An 18271-nucleotide genomic window follows, 5' to 3' on the forward strand; every position below is an offset into this window, starting at 1 on the left:
CAAACGTGATCTAAAATACACCTGTAGTGAGAGATCCCGTTTATCCGCCGTAACAATTTTGGTTGCTAGATTAGTACATGTGTACGATCTGGAATATTCTGCAAACATATCAGTACCGGTGAAATAAACTTGACCTGCCACGAGTAAGTTCACGGGGGAAATTTCTATCACTTTGAGTTAGACAACCCAGACGACTGAAGCCCCAACAGACTTAGACTTGATCAGTGGGATCTTTACAAAACAATGCAAAACAGATCAATCATGATCACGTCCAAACACAACTTTTATGACTACAACTGTACTAGTAATTTCTCCAAGGGGACACTAATTCGTACACGTGTACGCTCGTCCGCTTCAGGATGAAGATAATAAACAGGTTACTGGTACGCATCTATTTAATAAAGGGGAAATACGTGTTTACAGAGGCCCTCCATTGTGAGTTTATCCTGAAAAGTACGATCACAAACTCACAGAACTCCGTTTTCCACTTTGTATACCTACAAAATATGCATGGTAAAAGTAAGTTTTATGACAAATGTACGTTAGATTGTATTATGTCATACCCACTTATTCTTTTCCTCCCCATGCACATAATGAACTAACCCATGGTGCGACCCATGGACTGTTACGTGCGCATGCGCACATTGGAAAAGGTCAATGAATGAAAACCACGATTTTCGCGTGGGTTTGTTCAGCGAGGGTTCAGCACATCGTGGGTAGAGGTTCCCTCCAGAGTGTCTGCGCTCCGGCCGCCTCATCACCTGCCCTTGGCCCACGACCGACCTAGCAAGCCCCATATTACATGCACAGCTGCTTGCTCGCCCGGCATACGTGCTGCATTTATCTTCAGCAACACGCTAGAAAGCTCCTGAACGCTCTACCAACTCCGAGCGTGAAACACCTTTTTCGTTGTCATTGCCGGGTTGAAAAACAAATAACGTGACAGGAATCAGCTATATTCTCGCCCGCATGCAAGTACGGGACATACGGATTGGAGATATTCCTAGTGTAATGACGTGACTGATGAGTGATCAAATGAGGCGAGGTTTTCATTACCAACTGTAGACAGTAGTGTTAGTAGCGACTCCAACACTGTGTATCTCATCTTCTCCAGCTTAGATCATATGATGAAGTATTACTGCTAATACTGTCTACAGTGTACAACGAATACCAATTGGCGTGATTATCTCTGAAATACTGATTAATTTATCATAAAAACCAAAAACGACCAGTCGATAATCCATCTGTTCGTCGCTGATTTACCGTACGTTACTGAGAACTCGAGCTCTACTTCTACCCGTTCGAGCTTCTGCTGTCATTCACTCATTGCAAACCGACAGAAATTCAGAATTGTGACGTGTCATATTATTACATCTAGAGTCTTCTTGATGAGCGTTCACATCTGATACCACAAATTGCACTAATTCAAGCGGAAAGGTATCGTTTTTACCAATTTTCATCCCAACGGTAGTCATCCGTTTTGCAGTGACTGAGAGAAAGTGAAATTTTCAATATTTCCCGTCATGGCATCATTCACGGTAGACAGCCCTCGTGTACGATACACACCGAGTCACATCGAATCGAACTACGTGTACCAGACGACAAAAGTGGAGCAAAATGGCCATGTTGCCAAGGTATGTAGGGCCTACTTCTTCATTTTCCACTCCGACTGTTTGCTGTCATGTAGCTTTATCGGAACACTACTACACGACTTTATAGAGCACGCCTCGCCTTCGTAAATGGCCTGGCTGGGTACAAAACCTCGGGAGTTTACCTGACCGAGTATCGAGTACGGCTTTGCTCTACTCTTTCACTGCCTAACGTTAGTTAGGATCGCATAGTCTGGTTACCTTTATCCACATGCATACACACGCCACATGCACCACTGAAACACACTGACAACTTGGAAGTTGTATGGCTTCCCAAAATAGGGCAGGGTTTATACTGTCAATCACAGTAGGTTACAAATATCGTCGCACGTGGGTGAATGGGGATGGGGGAAGTCCCGAGTTTCTTCACAGTGGCGCCAAGTGCTCGACAGTCGAATTGAGGATTTTTCTTGTATGGTCTTTTTTTGCTATATTAATTTTCAAGATGGTGGGCTTTGAGTACCACTACCAGTTCTAGGGGGGCTTGCCCAAATCACTTGACAAGCGCTGTATGTATCAGTTGACAGTGAGTGGTAATGAATATTGTGTGGACTGCTATTACTAGTATTAGGCTTTTTCCTTTATTGCAAGATAAAATTTACCAAGAAACCTCAATATGAAATAGTAAAACCTAAATATCAAATAGTAGTAATTTAGTACAGAGCATTGCCCCATTCTAAGAGGAATTCAAAGTTTGTTTGATGAAAATTGTATTTTGGGAATGGCCGAGACATCTAAAAACAAAGTAAAACAAAGTGATCATAATAAAGGTAGGTCCCACCTTTTATTGGGATTGCTCTTTACTGGATATCTCAGCCATTTCAAAACCAATTTTCATCAAATAATTAAAACATTGGAAATCTTCTTAGAATTTTAATACATGTTCTCTCACAAAACTATTTCATAAGAGGTTTCTCATTATCTCAACGAGAAATGTTAGAAACCTGCTGGAGGTGAGGTCTCAGTCAAAACTATATGATCACTTAAGCTAGTTTTACGAGAAGTTCTGGACCAGTCAAAGTTATCAACAAACTAACTTTAAAGGGGAAAAAGAATTCAAGCTGTCAAGTGCAGTACGCATAGATGCCAAGTTAAAAAAAAAAAAAAAAAAAAATTACGAGTGAGATTTTCATTACTCGGCATCTCGGCGCGGGCATATGTGTGTGAGCGAGGGAGCAAAGCAACTGAGCGAAGGGAGGGTGTGGGAGGGGGTTGTCTGCCCTCCCATGGTTGGGAACTTTGTCAATTTTTAGCTCTTAATGGTGCAAGCTGGTGCATACTTTTAAGTGACTCTTTTTTACTTATTTTGAAAGACAAAAGGGAAATACAGTGTATGCCTTTTCCACCTAGCTCTCACTTTAATCCTGTATTATAAGCTATGCTCCCAATTCGTGAGAAAAATGGGTGTCATGCGTGAGATCGTGAGACAGACCTTAATGCTTGAGTCTCACTCACAATGCATGAGACTTGGTAGCTCTGAGTACATGTTACATTCTATGCATTTTATGTACGTGCCCTTGTGGAAATTCAATGAGAGTAGGTTAGACGAAAACAGATTTTAACATTTCTTTTTTTTTTTTTCAAAATAGTTCTTGAACGTGCAATTGATATGAATATTATTACCAGAATTACCTATAGGTAATTCTGGTAATCATAGATGATTATTATGCCCAGTTAGTCAAAGGCTTGATTTTTGCCTCACTACTTTCCATAATCATAATATATCTAGCATACATGTACATGTTGTAGGTCTAATTATTGGAACTGCAGATTTTAAACTGCTGCATTGGCATTAAAAAGTTTGAAATTTCTAGTTTTTGTTTGTTGGTTTGATTTTGCTCTCTTTTTTTTTTCAAAATGAAGCTATGCTCCAGTCCCAAATCCTATGATAGATCTATGGGCCTGTAAGACTGATCATTGTTTTTGTAGGTTTATTCAGCCAGGAATAAGAACATCATGGATATTCTCATTTTTCAATTTTTATGTTTTAACCATAAGTGGAAAGTGGTGAGGTAAAGACATCAGCACATTCATTATACAGGTACAATGTATTTTTGCATCAAATGTTAGAGAATTGACTTGCAAAAATTATTGGAAGCTTTGAAATGTCATAACATTGAAGTTTTCATCCAGTCGAGTTAACAAATTTTTACTGAGTAGGCCTACAATGTTGTGCTTGTAAAATTGTACTATTTCTTTTCGTATTGAATTTTGACAAATCTTTATGAAAGCAGTGTTCAAAATTAGTAGTCAACAGGATTCAGATAAGTTTGTCACACTGCACACAGCCAACTTTTCGCTATTGTGTGCTCTTGCATGATGTCTGCCTGTATGTGAAACATTTCACAGTCAACAATACACATAGCACCATTTTTATGACAAATTATATACAATGAAGACTGTAAAGGATGTATTTATAAATTAAAAGTATTTTAAAAGGAACAGGTAATTATGAATTTATTGTAGGCTACCCCTAGAGAGAATAGACCCCCCTATGAAATCTGTTTTCACACAAATGCTGTGATATTTTGTTATTTCCGTCATTACCGGTGAAAGTAACCTTGCATTTTGGTATCATTTGTTTGTGTTTTGAACATTTTTTTCTTCTTCTTCTTTAATAGGAATGAGACCATGTACAATGTAGATTATTAACATGGTACGTGTAGTATTGTAAGATCAATCACAGATATTTACAGTGTACATGTAAGGTATGGGAAGCCCACAGTTGTCAAAATTGCTCCTTTGTTTTATATTTGATATCAACTGTTTCAGGTTTGATATGTGAACAAGTTATCAAGGATAATGGAAGCGATATCATTAGTGCAGATTACAAAATGTATGTTGGCATAATAAAAAAAAAACAAATGCCATGAAAACAAATGCCAGGACAGACAAAGTTTTTTTTTTTTTTTTTTTTTGGTTAAAGTTTTTTTTTTTCCTACTATCACAAGGTGAGAAAGATAAGCTGTCATAGATTACTTGTGAAAAACTTCACAAGTAGTCATCATTTTGAAGAGTACAAACCTATGTATCTCAAAAGTGAAATAGTCTGACACAGTGTGCTATAAGAAGACTTAGAGGATACCTCCGGATGATTTTTCATTTTTTTTTTTACATTTGAACAACTATAAATTAGGTCTACTGAGGACAGAGTTTCAGAATTTGTGATAATTGATAAATAAATAAATTTACAACAAATTGCAATTAGAAGTAGGATGATGACATGGCAGAGTCACCATAAGAATGCATGAGTTGGGGCTCATGGAAGCAGAACAAAAGAAGAAGGCATGCATAGACAGGTGAACTCGCAAGCAAGCGGTATTGTGATGAAATTACACTGCTACATTTCTGAAATACGATTGTATGTGAACCTGCTATGTCATCATCCTTGTTCAGTGTAATTTGTTTAAGGTTTTTCAAAGTATTACTATTATTTCTCTGCTCAAAAACCACAATAAATTCCGTAAATCTATACATGGAGTTGTCGATTTATATGTACAATGTATGTACTACATGATGTGAAATAATGAAAATTGTCTGGAATGTTCCTTTAATAGCATTTGAGAGTGCACCTCTGATTATTTTCTTGAATAGCAAAAACAACAGCAACAGCAGCACACATTACAGTGATCATTTGAAGTCTGTTATTACATGTATTTACAACTCTTTTTTCCCCTTTTAATCCCAGGTCACACCAGTGGATGTCGAGATGAACTTTCGCACGGATCGACGCGTCCCCCGCCTCGGCGTCATGCTAGTTGGCTGGGGTGGTAACAACGGGTCGACCGTCACAGCGGCCGTTCTGGCGAACAAGCACAAAATGTCCTGGCGCACCAAAGAAGGCATGCGAGTATGTACCGGTACAGGGAATTTCACCCCACGTGATAATGTGGATTCAATTAAAGCAGAATCGTTGAAGGACTGAGGGCATTCTATTTGTGTGTGTGTGTGTGTGTGTGTGTGTGTGTGTGTGTGTGTGTGTGTGTGTGTGTGTGTTTTAAACTTTTAGCGATAGCGTGTGGCTTTGGTGTTTTTTGTTGTTGTTGTTGATGCCATTGTGTACAACTGTATGAGTACCCTGTTACCACCCCTTTTGGGCATGCCCTTGCAATTGTGTGTTAGTGCACAATAAAATGTTTATAGACATAGACACAGTGTGGAGAGTAGTCTCTTGTAGCCAGTTGTTTTAGTTATTTGTAGGTACATTGTACTGAAATTTGCCTCATGCAAATCAAAGCCATGAAAAATTAAAAAACATATAAATCCAATTAAACAAAGATTTGTCATGCAGATACTTTCTAAATTCCTTCAATCCCAATGTACTGAATGTGTTTGACAATTACAATAACAGGGTAAATTTTTAGCATTTCCAACATTCTGCATTGCAAGAAACTGCATTTAGTATGTACTTTAATAATATGGGAAATCTGGAATGGAATCATAATACATTTTTATGTATAGGGAACCAGGTGCGGTCTATTGTCTTGTCTGAAATGCGTCATTCTTGCAACGTAGACATTGTTTCCTATTTTTTCCTCTCCATCATGCGTGAATAAGGAGTGTGTGATCAAAGTTGGGGTAATGTCATAGAATGTTTAGGCTGTATTGCAGGTGGCCTTCAGTTTGTTTTTCACATTAGATTGACATAAATATACCAGACTGTAATTCACCAAGAGGCTGCACCTTGAAATACATGTCTACAATAGAAGACTTTCAGCTTGATTCCACACGAGTGGATGATTGTCAGATGTCTATCTGGTGTCTGATATCTGGTTGTGTGATACAAAGCATTGTTTCTCTTCAAAACATAGTGTTCCAATCTTCACCTACGGTTGGTGCTTTACAATATGCTTCAACCATTGGTGCTTTACAATATGCTTCAACCATTGGTGCTTTACAATATGCTTCAACCATTGGTGCTTTACAATATGCTTCAACCGTTGGTGCTTTACAATATGCTTCAACCATTGGTGCTTTACGATATGCTTCAACCATTGGTGCTTTACAATATGCTTCAACCATTGGTGCTTTACAATATGCTTCAACCGTTGGTGCTTTACGATATGCTTCAACCGTTGGTGCTTTACGATATGCTTCAACCATTGGTGCTTTACAATATGCTTCAACCATTGGTGCTTTACAATATGCTTCAACCATTGGTGCTTTACAATATGCTTCAACCATTGGTGCTTTACGATATGCTTCAACCATTGGTGCTTTACAATATGCTTCAACCATTGGTGCTTTACAATATGCTTCAACCGTTGGTGCTTTACGATATGCTTCAACCATTGGTGCTTTACGATATGCTTCAGCCATTGGTGCTTTACAATATGCTTCAACCGTTGGTGCTTTACGATATGCTTCAACCATTGGTGCTTTACGATATGCTTCAGCCATTGGTGCTTTACAATATGCTTCAACCGTTGGTGCTTTACGATATGCTTCAACCATTGGTGCTTTACGATATGCTTCAACCATTGGTGCTTTACAATATGCTTCAACCATTGGTGCTTTACAATATGCTTCAACCATTGGTGCTTTACAATATGCTTCAACCATTGGTGCTTTACAATATGCTTCAACCATTGGTGCTTTACGATATGCTTCAACCATTGGTGCTTTACAATATGCTTCAACCATTGGTGCTTTACAATATGCTTCAACCGTTGGTGCTTTACGATATGCTTCAACCATTGGTGCTTTACGATATGCTTCAGCCATTGGTGCTTTACAATATGCTTCAACCATTGGTGCTTTACAATATGCTTCAACCGTTGGTGCTTTACAATATGCTTCAACTCACCTTCACCTTGCTGGAGACATCCGTTGTGGTATAGAGTTTGACATCTCTCACGAAGCAACACATTTTCCCCCATTGCTGACAAATAAGTTTAGCAGAAAGCATAGAAGCATGAATTCACACATGTGTACTGGTTCCTTTGATTTAATTTGATTTGATTTGACTTGCCTTGTTTTGATTTGATTTGATTTTAGTTTAGTTTAAAGGACAAGTTCACCTTCATAAAGATAAGGATTGAGAGAATGTAGCAATATTAGTAGAACACATCATTGAACGTTTGAGGAAAATCAGACAATCCGTTCAAAAGTTATGAATTTTTGAAGTTTTTGTGCAGTACCCGCTGGATGAGAAGACTACTGCAGTGTATGAATAACTTAGATGTCACATGCGTACAACAATATAAGGAAAATATAAAGAGAATTTCACAAAATTCCATCTTTTGAAAAAAGTACACATTCCTCTGACTTGTTACCGACAAATGTTATGGGTAATATTATTCCCCCTGCCTTTAGAAAGAGGCAAGTCAAGTGCTCTTTTATTATGCGAAAAAAGTGAAAATATGTTGAATTTTCTTTTACATTTTCTTTATACTGTTGTACGCATATGACTCACAAGCTGTAGTAGTCTCCTCATCCAGCGGTTCCAACACAAAAATTTTAAAAACTCATAACTTTTGCATCGATTGTCCAATTTTCCTCAAACTTTCACTGATGTGTTGTACTAATATTGTTGCATTTTCTCAATCCTTATGTTTATGAAGGTGAACTTGTCCTTTAATATTGATTCCTACATTGTTGTACATGTGTACACACATTGTTGATGAGATAAAGCTGATCCCAGATCACAAAAATAGTATAAAGAATCAGCTTTCTTGCCCCAGAAAACCTGTTAAACTGATTTTGTGAGTGATTGTAACCTTTTTAGTTTTTGTTTAGTTTTGTTTCTCTTTTGACTGCTATACCTAATAGGAGAACTCCTGCCTGCTAGCCAGTAATTGTTCTGATCCCTTCTAGCAGGGGGTATTGATTTTTTTTTTTCACATTAATGATCAATCATGAGATATATGTCGATGAATGGCATTTTATCAATTACAGGCAATATTAACCAGTTGAGGACGGACTGATTTTGGTATAATACACATTTCCCATAGACACTTGCCCGAGTATTCTCGTCTTCAAAGGGTTAAACAACCCGACACAAAAATCATCATTTGGGACCTGTGTATGCTCTGGCAAGGAATGTGTTTCAACCTGTTGAAGATGAATTGATTTTGCTGTAACACACATTTCCCATCTATAGACACCTGCCCATGAGTACTCGGGACTAGTTTTCAACGGGTTAACGGATGTTTATCATCCTGTATCCTTCTTTTTTATCATTAAAATACAGCATGCAGACTACTTTGGATCTGTCACTCAGGCCTCTACGGTCAATCTGGGCTCCGGACCTCAAGGAGATTTCAACATCCCTCTGAAGGACATACTGCCAATGGTTGACCCTAATGACATCGTATTTGATGGTGAGGGACGATGTCTTGATGATTTCAATACTGTCATTTAATTTATATGAATCGATCAACTGCATTATTACGCAGGCTTTCAAGTATGTCTGCTAGTTCAATGAAATGAAAGGCCTATTACTGTTTCAAATGTTTGGCGTGTATTTTCACAGTAATTGTTGGGGAAAAACTTCAAAAGTTACACTGCAAACGAGTTGATACCTGATGTTTCCTTGATATCTTCAGAGGGTAGATGTTCGTGAGGGTTAATAACAACTACAACAACAACAACAACAAGTAATTGTCACTCTGTAATATACCTCCTGTGTATGAATGCAGTGTGTGTAGATCTGTCTAGAACTCAAGACACGCAAATTAGTGACTGCTAGTAGTCGATGAAACCAGAACAGGCTTGCATATTGGTATGATTAGTTTTTCAGGTCCCAGTGTGAAAGAAAAAGAAAGAAAGACCAGCCAACAAACAAACATGTTGCCTTGGAATATAGCCATGAATTATTAAAGGTTGCATTCTTCACACCCCTTCCCCAATGCAGGCTGGGACATTTCTTCCATGAACCTGGCTGACGCCATGGAGCGGGCCCAGGTCCTAGACTGGAATCTTCAGGAGAAGCTCCGCCCCCACATGGAGACGCTCCGGCCCCGCCCCTCCATCTACATCCCGGATTTCATCGCGGCCAATCAGGCGGACCGCGCCGACAATGTCCTGTCGGGGACCAAGGCCGAGCTCGTCGAGAAGATCCGGGCGGACATCCGCGACTTCCGCGCCCGGGTGGACAAGGTGATCGTCCTGTGGACGGCGAACACGGAGCGATTCTGCGACGTGACGGAGGGGCTGAATGGCACGGAGTGCAACCTCCTGAGGGCAATCAAGGAGAACGCTGCTGAGGTTTCGCCGTCGACGCTCTTTGCAGTGGCTTCTATTCTGGAAGGAGTGAGTTTTTAAAAGTGTAATCTACCATTTGAAGATGAAACAAAAACCCAGCTTAAGTGCTTCAAAATAGTTCTAAAATGTGAGTTAGGGATAGAAACAACCAATGTAAAAATATGAATCAGTGTAATCAATGTTAAGTATTGTTAAATGAGGAAAATGTGAGCAATAGCTATAATAAAAATGTTTCTGGACTTAACTGTCTACAGTTGTGGTTTATTGAGAAAAAATAGTGATATCTCCTTGTATTTTGGGCTTCATTGCAAAATTTTTATATGGTAGGATGTTTTGTGAAACAACTGACCTACACATGTTCATCAAATGTGATATCAAACATCTTTTTTTTTAATCACTGCTCCCAATGGTAAACAGTACCTTTAAGAGATAAGAACCTCATCATTCTTGTTACTGTTCTGAATGTATAGATTTGTTTTGCCACCTACCTGTTATTAGGTGCCTACTGCAAATTTCTATGCTTGAAAGTGTAATACATCTCACCAAATATCCTATTGTTACTTGACCTGGTACAATGTTTAATTGTAAAACAGAAGATATTTAGCAGTGGATGTACATTGTACTGATAACATGCTGATGTGATTTTGTGGTCGGTATACAACATTGCAGCACGTCATACATCTCTTTAGTAAAATTCTTAGCTGTATTGTGTCATGCTGTTAAAATTCAAGGAAATCTTATTATAATGCTGACCTGAAAACCCTTGGCAACCACTTATTTACATCAGGGCCCCATTTTATTAAAAGATATAATCGATTGTAAATTCCCTTACCACCCCAATCTGCCATAGACTTGTGTTGGAAATCAACAGATTATAATCAAATGTAACTCGTCATAAAACAGGGCCCTGGTTTCTCACTATATCGGGGTACAAAGATAAATTATGAGTTGGGACTTGCAAAATCAGTGCGTTATGAGAGTATTGTTTGTTTGTTTATTTCTTTCTTTTTATATGAAGCCAGCTTGAGGCCATTCACTTTCATTCAGACAGTGAGGCTTAGTTGGAACGTGTAGTGTAATTTTAGCGCCTTGCTATTACAACGTGTGCTGCTTCATTTCATTTGCCCATGTGTACAGGTGGCGTACATAAACGGCTCGCCGCAGAACACCTTTGTGCCGGGCGTGATCGAGCTCGCGGAGAGCCGTGGCGTCATGATCGGGGGCGACGACTTCAAGTCGGGCCAGACCAAGATCAAGTCGGTCCTGGTCGACTTCCTTGTCAACGCCGGCATCAAGCCCGTCTCCATCGTCAGCTACAATCACCTCGGCAACAATGACGGCAAGAACCTGTCGGCACCCAAGCAGTTCAGATCAAAAGAGGTACGTGCCAACCTTCAAGGCAAGTAGAAGATTAGAACGTGCACTATTTGTAAATTTCATCCAAACTTGTGGTAATGTGCTGCTCTGTATCTCCAATCAGATGAGGTTGCCTGTTGCAGAAGATGAAAGGAATAACAACAACAACTTTGTGATTTCTAATTAAATATTTTCTAAATCAAAGTTCAGGAATAGTAATAGTTTATGCCTTCGATTAATGTATGAAGATAGTGTTAAGCAAAGTGTGCAGTGTGACAGATCTTAACTGTATGGTCATTTGCACTGTAGGTACTACCAGATTCTCTGATGTTGTATGAGTATAAAGCTGTAGAAATGACAAATGCTGTGACTTATATCAGATTTACCACACTTGGTAAATCCCATAAATTATATTGTCAGAATCAAACATTCTTATCATTCATTCCATAGTGCATTGGTGTTCATTCAGCGATCTCCAGACAGTCTTAGCAGTTACTCTAAAACATTTTCACGCTGTACTTGAAATATTTTCTTGCGTTTCATAATCAGAGTATATCTCGGCAAGTTTAGCAGTTTCTGATATTCAACTACCTTTGATAGTGATAAAGTGTCTTTGGCATTCATGCAGTACTACATGTATTACTTTTTAATGGCTAAGACAATAACACTGCCTATTAGCTCTGAAAAGAGGCAATCTTTAAACAATTCATGTTCTTCAATGATTTACGGTTTTCCTGCAGATTTCCAAATCAAACGTTGTCGACGACATGGTGGAGTCCAATGCCATTCTATATCCCGACGGGAAAAAGCCCGACCACTGCGTTGTCATCAAGTACGTACCATATGTCGCAGACAGCAAGAGGGCGCTAGACGAGTACACTTCAGAGATCATGATGGGCGGCAAGAACACCATCTCTCTCCACAACACCTGTGAGGATTCCCTGTTGGCCAGTCCCATCATTCTAGACCTCGTCATCTTGACGGAGCTCTGTCAGAGGATAGAGTTCAAGGCTGGTGAGTTTCACATTCACTCTTTCCTCTTCTTTGTCCTCCTCTTCTTCTTCTTCTTCTTCTTCTTCTTCTTCTTCCTTTTCTTCCTTTTCTTCCTCTTCTTCTTCCTTTTCTTCATCCTTTTTTCTTCTTCCTTTTTTCTTCTTCCTTTTCTTCCTCCTCCTCTTCTTCTTCTTCTTCCTTTTCTTCCTCTTCTTCCTTTTTTCTTCTTCTTCCTTTTTTCTTCTTCCTTTTCTTCCTCCTCCTTCTTCTTCTTCCTTTTATTCTTCCTTTTCTTTCTCCTCTTCTTCTTCCTTTTTTCTTCTTCCTTTTCTTTCTCCTCCTTCTTCTTCTTCTTCCTTTTCTTCCTTTTCTTCCTCCTCCTCTTCTTCTTCTTCTTCCTTCTTTTCTTCTTCCTTTTTTCTTCTTCTTCCTTTTCTTCCTCCTCCTCTTCTTCTTCTTCGTTTCTTCTTCTATTTATAGTGTATCCTTTCAGGCACTAAAGATCCGTTACACTGCAGAGTGGTGCACATACACCAGTCAGATTATGGCTTTGTTTGATCACTCAAAAGTGAACCAAATTGATTCAGTGTAATGTGCACCGTACCATACATGCACCATCTCAGATTGGAAGCACTCAACTCTGTGGAGATAATGACTTGCTCTTCCGACGATTACTCCCGTGGGACCGGTCATTTTCTCCAAGGACTTGGAGTTAGGGTTAGGATTGTGATAGGGTTTTAGGTTAAGATTGATGTTAGGATTAGGGTTGCGGGTTGTGCTTGTTGGTAGAATTTATGTTTGGCTTAGCGTGGAGGTATTTCATGGGAGCAGTTGTTGCAGGAGCATATGTCTTAGAACCGTGGAGATAGCGTACTGCCTGAGTTACTTTGGGACTTGAGTCAGAGTGGTCACACTTTTTGTAGTAACAGGGTCAAGTGCCTGGCTAGACTTCCTGCACTACAGACAGGTGCGCTTTATTATAATGTAGAGTGCTTTACGCGCATCATTCTCATGTCACTTTCTGGTACAGTTTCGATATATTTTTGGAGCACAGCGAGAAGTGGTCCACTTTTTACTTGGTATAGAATGGTATGGCACACTTCAGGAACATTCAAGCACTCCTCTGGTGGAGGTATGATACGGTACAGTGTGCTTTAGGAAAGCGTTTGAATGCACCCTGTGAGTGCAGATTAAGGTTTTCATTGCACATAAAAATACACATAGTCATATCGTTCTTTATTGTGATTGAGATATTCAAATGTTTGATTAAATGGCCCATTTGCCAGGTATTTAGTCTAAGTAAGGGTTGATATTAAATGTGGTGTGGGTTTTATTTTTTTCTTTTTTTCATTTTCTTTCCTGTCCAGAGAGTCACCCAGAATACCAAAAGTTCAATAGTGTTTTGTCCATCCTGAGCTACCTGTGTAAAGCACCACTGGTACCTCAAGGTACACCAGTCATCAACGCCCTCTTCAAACAAAGAGCTTGCATCGAAAACATCTTCAGGTAAGATACTGAAGTGCAGTAGCTGTTTAAGCTTTATTATACCCCCGCCAAACGAAGTTTGAAGGGGGTATATAGGAATCAGCGGACGGTCGGTCGGGCGGTCGGTCGGGCGGTCGGTCCGTTGCAAATCTTGCGTCGCGAACTACTTCCTCAGTTTTCAACCGATTCCCATAAAACTTGGCACAGATGTGTGCCTTGGGTTGAAGATGTGCAAGACATATTTTTTGACAGTACCCAAAAGTACGTTGCCATGGTAACGGCATGTTATGGGCAAAAATGGGTACAAATCTTGCGTCGCGAACTCCTCCCACAGTTTTTGATCAATTTTTATGAAATTAGGTACAGATGTTCATCTGAATATGTTAATGTGCAAGACACATATTTCCGCAGTGGCAAAAAGTGCATTGCCATGGTAACGGCATGTTATTGGTAAAATATAGGGCAAAATGCTTCATGGCAAAACTGCTTCATCAGTGTTCTTCCAATTCTCATGGAATTCATATTGAATGTTTGTCTTAGGATATAGGTCAGCATGACACATTTCTTGACAGTGACAAAAAGTATGTTGCCATGGTAACAACTCACATATTATGAGCCAAAATGATGGAAAATTTTGTGTTGCAAACTACTTCCTCAGTTTTTGCCCAATTTCCATGAAACTTGGTACAGATGTGTGCCTTTGGTTGTAGATGTGCAAGACGCATTTTTCGACAGTACCCGAAAGTACGTTGCCATGGTAACGGCATATTAATGGCAGAAGATCAAGGAAAGATCTTGCGGATTTAACTACTTCCTCAGTTTTTTGACCAAAGCTTATGAAATGTTGTTTTGACCAAAGCTTATAAAATGTTGTTTGGTGGGGGTATAACCAGTCGCTGTAGCGACATTTCTAGTTTTTTTTTCTATCCATATAAAAGTTGGTAAAGTGAGGATGGATGTGAAATAAATGGAATGTTTATAAAGTAGAATATCTGTAAAAGCACTTAGAGAGCGCAGACCTCTGCCAAGCAGCTCATTTCTACCCATGCACGCATGCTGAAAATGGCCCAATTTCCCAATGATAAAGACATTTTGTGTTTACCTCATCAGCTACCTGCTGCGCGGCTCCTCGAGCAGAGCACACGCTTTAGTGCACTTTGGAAACCTCAAAGACACACAGCTTGAACTCACAAGTTCATTGATGCTTTTTGCCAAAAGAGAAGAAGATCCTTCAAAAACTCGTAAAATTTCCCCAGGTCACTACAGTGGAAACTTGATATAACGAGATGGTCGGGACCGAGTCGTTTTCCTCGTTATAGCCGATATCCCGTTATATCAGTAGGCATAAAAGAAAGCATAACATAAAGACATTAATTTGCACATGTGGGACTACCCATCATATTTCAATCAATACTGATAACTTGGTAATGTGTGTGAGGTAATAAGTCACCTTTATGGGTAAGAAGATGTTTTTTTCGCCAGTGAAATCCGACATCAAGAATGTTTTTCTTATCAATTGTAGATGTTTGAATTTGTAAATCTATATAGCTTGCGATTGTGTGAAGATAGTCTGTGGATTGATGTGTGGTTACGATATGGGTGTGTGTTGTGTGGAAAGCTTGAATATGGTCTGCACAATGCTGTGTGTGTGAGTGACACATTCTGTATGTACATTATGACTGTGTGTGTGTGTGAAGATGGGGAATTCCCTACGTAGAAAGCCAATCACAGCATCAGATTGCCTCACACTTGCTAAACGTCATGATGATGTCATGTATACGGCCGTCCCACCACATTTTCTGCATGTATCAGTGCGCCCACACACACACACATACATGTACACGTACAACATGTGGTCCTACAGTAGCTGTAGAGTGAACTGAAGAAAATAATGTGTGTACAAGACAGTTTTTGGCGCATCGAGCTTTACAATCTCGGAACATGATAGCACAGGCGAAGTAAAGCTTTACCCAAAGACATTTTGCTGTACCTCGCTATATCAGGTCTGATTGGCTATGTTTTTCTTTGTTTGGAAATCACAAAATTTATCTCGTTATAGCAGTTATTTCGTTATAGCCGATCTCGCTATAAGAGTAGCATTTTACATAGACTTGTGTGGAAGGAAATTTGGGACCGGGAAAATTACCTCGTAATAACCGATATCTCGTTATAGCAGTGTTCGTTATACCGAGTTTCCCCTGTACCAAAATTTAATCATGTGTTCCTTGTGTCGTTATAAACTTACATGTAAGTTTCATCCAAATCTGTTCGCAACTTTTGAGTTAGATTGAGACAAACAAACAAACAAAGTAACCACTGCCAACAAAACGTAACCACCTTGACGGAGGTAATGATACATCTAGGGTGGACTCTTCAGGGTAAGCAAACCTTGTCCCTATCAAGATTAACCTGTTGAGGACGAGTCCCCAGTAAGATTGGGCAAGTGTCTTATTGGAAATGTGTGTTGTAGCATAATCAGTACGTCCTTAATGGGTTAAAGGTCCTGTTTACCTTTGGGAGCAGTGATTTAGAAAATATTCAAGATATCACTTTTGATGCGTATGTGTAGGTCAGTTGTATTACAAAACATCCTGCAATATAAGATTTTTGCAATAAAGCCTAAAATATAAGGAGATATCATCATATTTCTCATTAAACCATAACTGTAGACGGTTTAGTCTGGAAGCATATTTATCATAACTATTGTTCACATTTTGTACGTTTAACAATACTTTACATCGATTACACTGGTTCAAATTTTTACATTGGTTGTTTCTATCCCTAACTCACATTTTAAAACTATTTTGAAGCACTAACGCTGGGTTTTTGTTTTATCTGCAAATGGTCAGCTATGCCTTTAACCCTTTAGCACACCACACATTACATGACGTTGCCACGATTCACTAGGCATGTGAGCTAGCAAACTGAAGAGTGACATCTCCAGCCTTGTCCACTTCCAGTCGTGCGATTGGGTTGCAATGTCAGTTCAGAGATTTGACATGTTATATTCCCACGACCAATCGTAGACTTTCAGCTATGTACCCAACAGTAAATTTAGTGATGCCAGAGCAGTCGTAAGCATACCCTGTGTAGTCTGATCGCATAGTGTTTGGTGTCGAGTGGTGAGACTGGATGAATGACATGGCTTGCCTCCACAATTTATGCATCCAATTTTCGAGTTGGCCAGACTCTCTTTATATACGGCACTGATAACGCCCACAGGATTATGTAATGTGCAGTGAGCTTCACTGTGCTTAACTTTCCAATCGGCATAAAGATCTTGAAAGTAAATGTCAGTAAAGGGAGATTACTAAATGTAACAAGGTTCTGTTGTATATCTCTGTTTCCACTGGTGTGGTGCTTTCACTTCTCAATTTTCTTGTGCTCGTTCCCTCAGAGCGTGCATCGGGCTGCCGCCACAGAACAACATGCTGCTCGAACACAAGCTGAGCGCTCCGCACGCGATACCCGAGCTGGCGTCCCTGCGGACGAGGGCTCTCGCCGTCAACGGCAACGGATACCACAATGGAGTGGACGATGCCACGAACGGGCAGGTGGTGAGCAAGAAGAGCAAACTAGTCGGTGGGACGACGACGACGACGACGAACGGGGACAGCGGGCTGCGGAGAGAACACGTATCAGATGTGATGGAGATTCACTGATCCTTGGCTTAGGGTATCTTTGCTTTTAAAGGCACATAGACCCGGTAGTTGTAGGGGGCGCTGTTGGATGATAGTGCCGATCACCTTTGGCATTGATACGAAGATTGCAGAAGTTGAGCTGTCATCAAGAGTAAAGCGCGTAGGTGTTGCTAGGTAACGTTGCCTTCGTTGTCTTCTCTGCGCATCATGCAGTCTGTAGTGATGCCAGGGTGCATGCTTATGTGCTTCTTTATGACGTCACAAAAGAAGTTTGCTAAGGCTGTCATCCCCCTCAGCCGAATCATGAGCCGAACTGTGATCGGACCACTGACTTCAGTGGATCGGACTTCTTCGGACTCATGGAAATGGGTCATAGCATAAGCGCTATCTAAAAGAGGAGTCGATAGCATACTGTAGGTCTCTGTATGAAACTTGCGCGCCGTGCGCCCGCATACGCATTTGACTAAACCACCGGGTCCATGTGCCTTTAATAGGCTTGTCCTCTCCCTTCCCTTTACTCTCCCCTTGGCCCTCTCTCTATTACCTCCTTAACCCTCAACATGCCATGTGTACCACACTCTGCCGGAGTTCCACGTTTATAATACAGCCACAGAGCGGATTGTCACGCTTGTGTTTTCATGCAGTCGCCATGCAATTATTGTCTGTACCAATTGATCTTTGCAGGTTTCATTGTCGCTATGGGCAATTCCATCATGTAGGTAGACCCTCAAATTATCGTTCTACAATTGTACCTGTGTTGCCTGTTAGTCGCCACTTTTCCAAGCAAATGTGAACAAATTTTGCACCTGTGAATTATCAACATGGCGTTAACTGAAGTCCCGGGAGCACATTAAGATAGATCCCCTTCTTCTCTCATTTTTTGGGATGATTTCTACTATTTTTACGTCTCCCATGATATCTTTTTTTGTATTCAGGAATCTC

General features: G+C 40.0%; 1 protein-coding gene across 1 annotated transcript; it reads left to right on the plus strand.

Annotated features, from left to right (window-relative positions):
• The first annotated feature begins 767 nt into the window (after positions 1–767).
• On the plus strand, positions 768–17631 carry LOC139730073 (inositol-3-phosphate synthase 1-A-like). Its single transcript, XM_071640982.1, has 8 exons — positions 768–1634; positions 5338–5499; positions 8842–8971; positions 9505–9902; positions 10992–11234; positions 11951–12224; positions 13571–13709; positions 17086–17631. The coding sequence occupies exons 1-8, from the start codon at positions 1524–1526 to the stop codon at positions 17348–17350; spliced, it is 1722 nt and encodes a 573-aa protein (XP_071497083.1). The 5' UTR covers positions 768–1523; the 3' UTR covers positions 17351–17631.
• The last annotated feature ends 640 nt before the right edge of the window (positions 17632–18271 follow it).

The sequence above is a fragment of the Diadema antillarum genome, unplaced genomic scaffold, assembly GCF_040938485.1.
Source record: "Diadema antillarum isolate AM-2024a unplaced genomic scaffold, OU_Dant_1.0 seq00000290_RagTag, whole genome shotgun sequence".
Taxonomy (NCBI): Eukaryota; Metazoa; Echinodermata; class Echinoidea; order Diadematoida; family Diadematidae; genus Diadema; species Diadema antillarum.

Bases quoted from the DNA above. Each gene is read 5' to 3' on its own strand.
- LOC139730073 (XM_071640982.1), top strand. From the start codon at position 1,524: ATGGCATCATTCACGGTAGACAGCCCTCGTGTACGATACACACCGAGT. The intron at 5,500-8,841 runs GTATGTACCGGT...ATTAAAATACAG, and splicing joins GCACCAAAGAAGGCATGCGA to CATGCAGACTACTTTGGATC. The intron at 12,225-13,570 runs GTGAGTTTCACA...TTTCCTGTCCAG, and splicing joins GAGGATAGAGTTCAAGGCTG to AGAGTCACCCAGAATACCAA.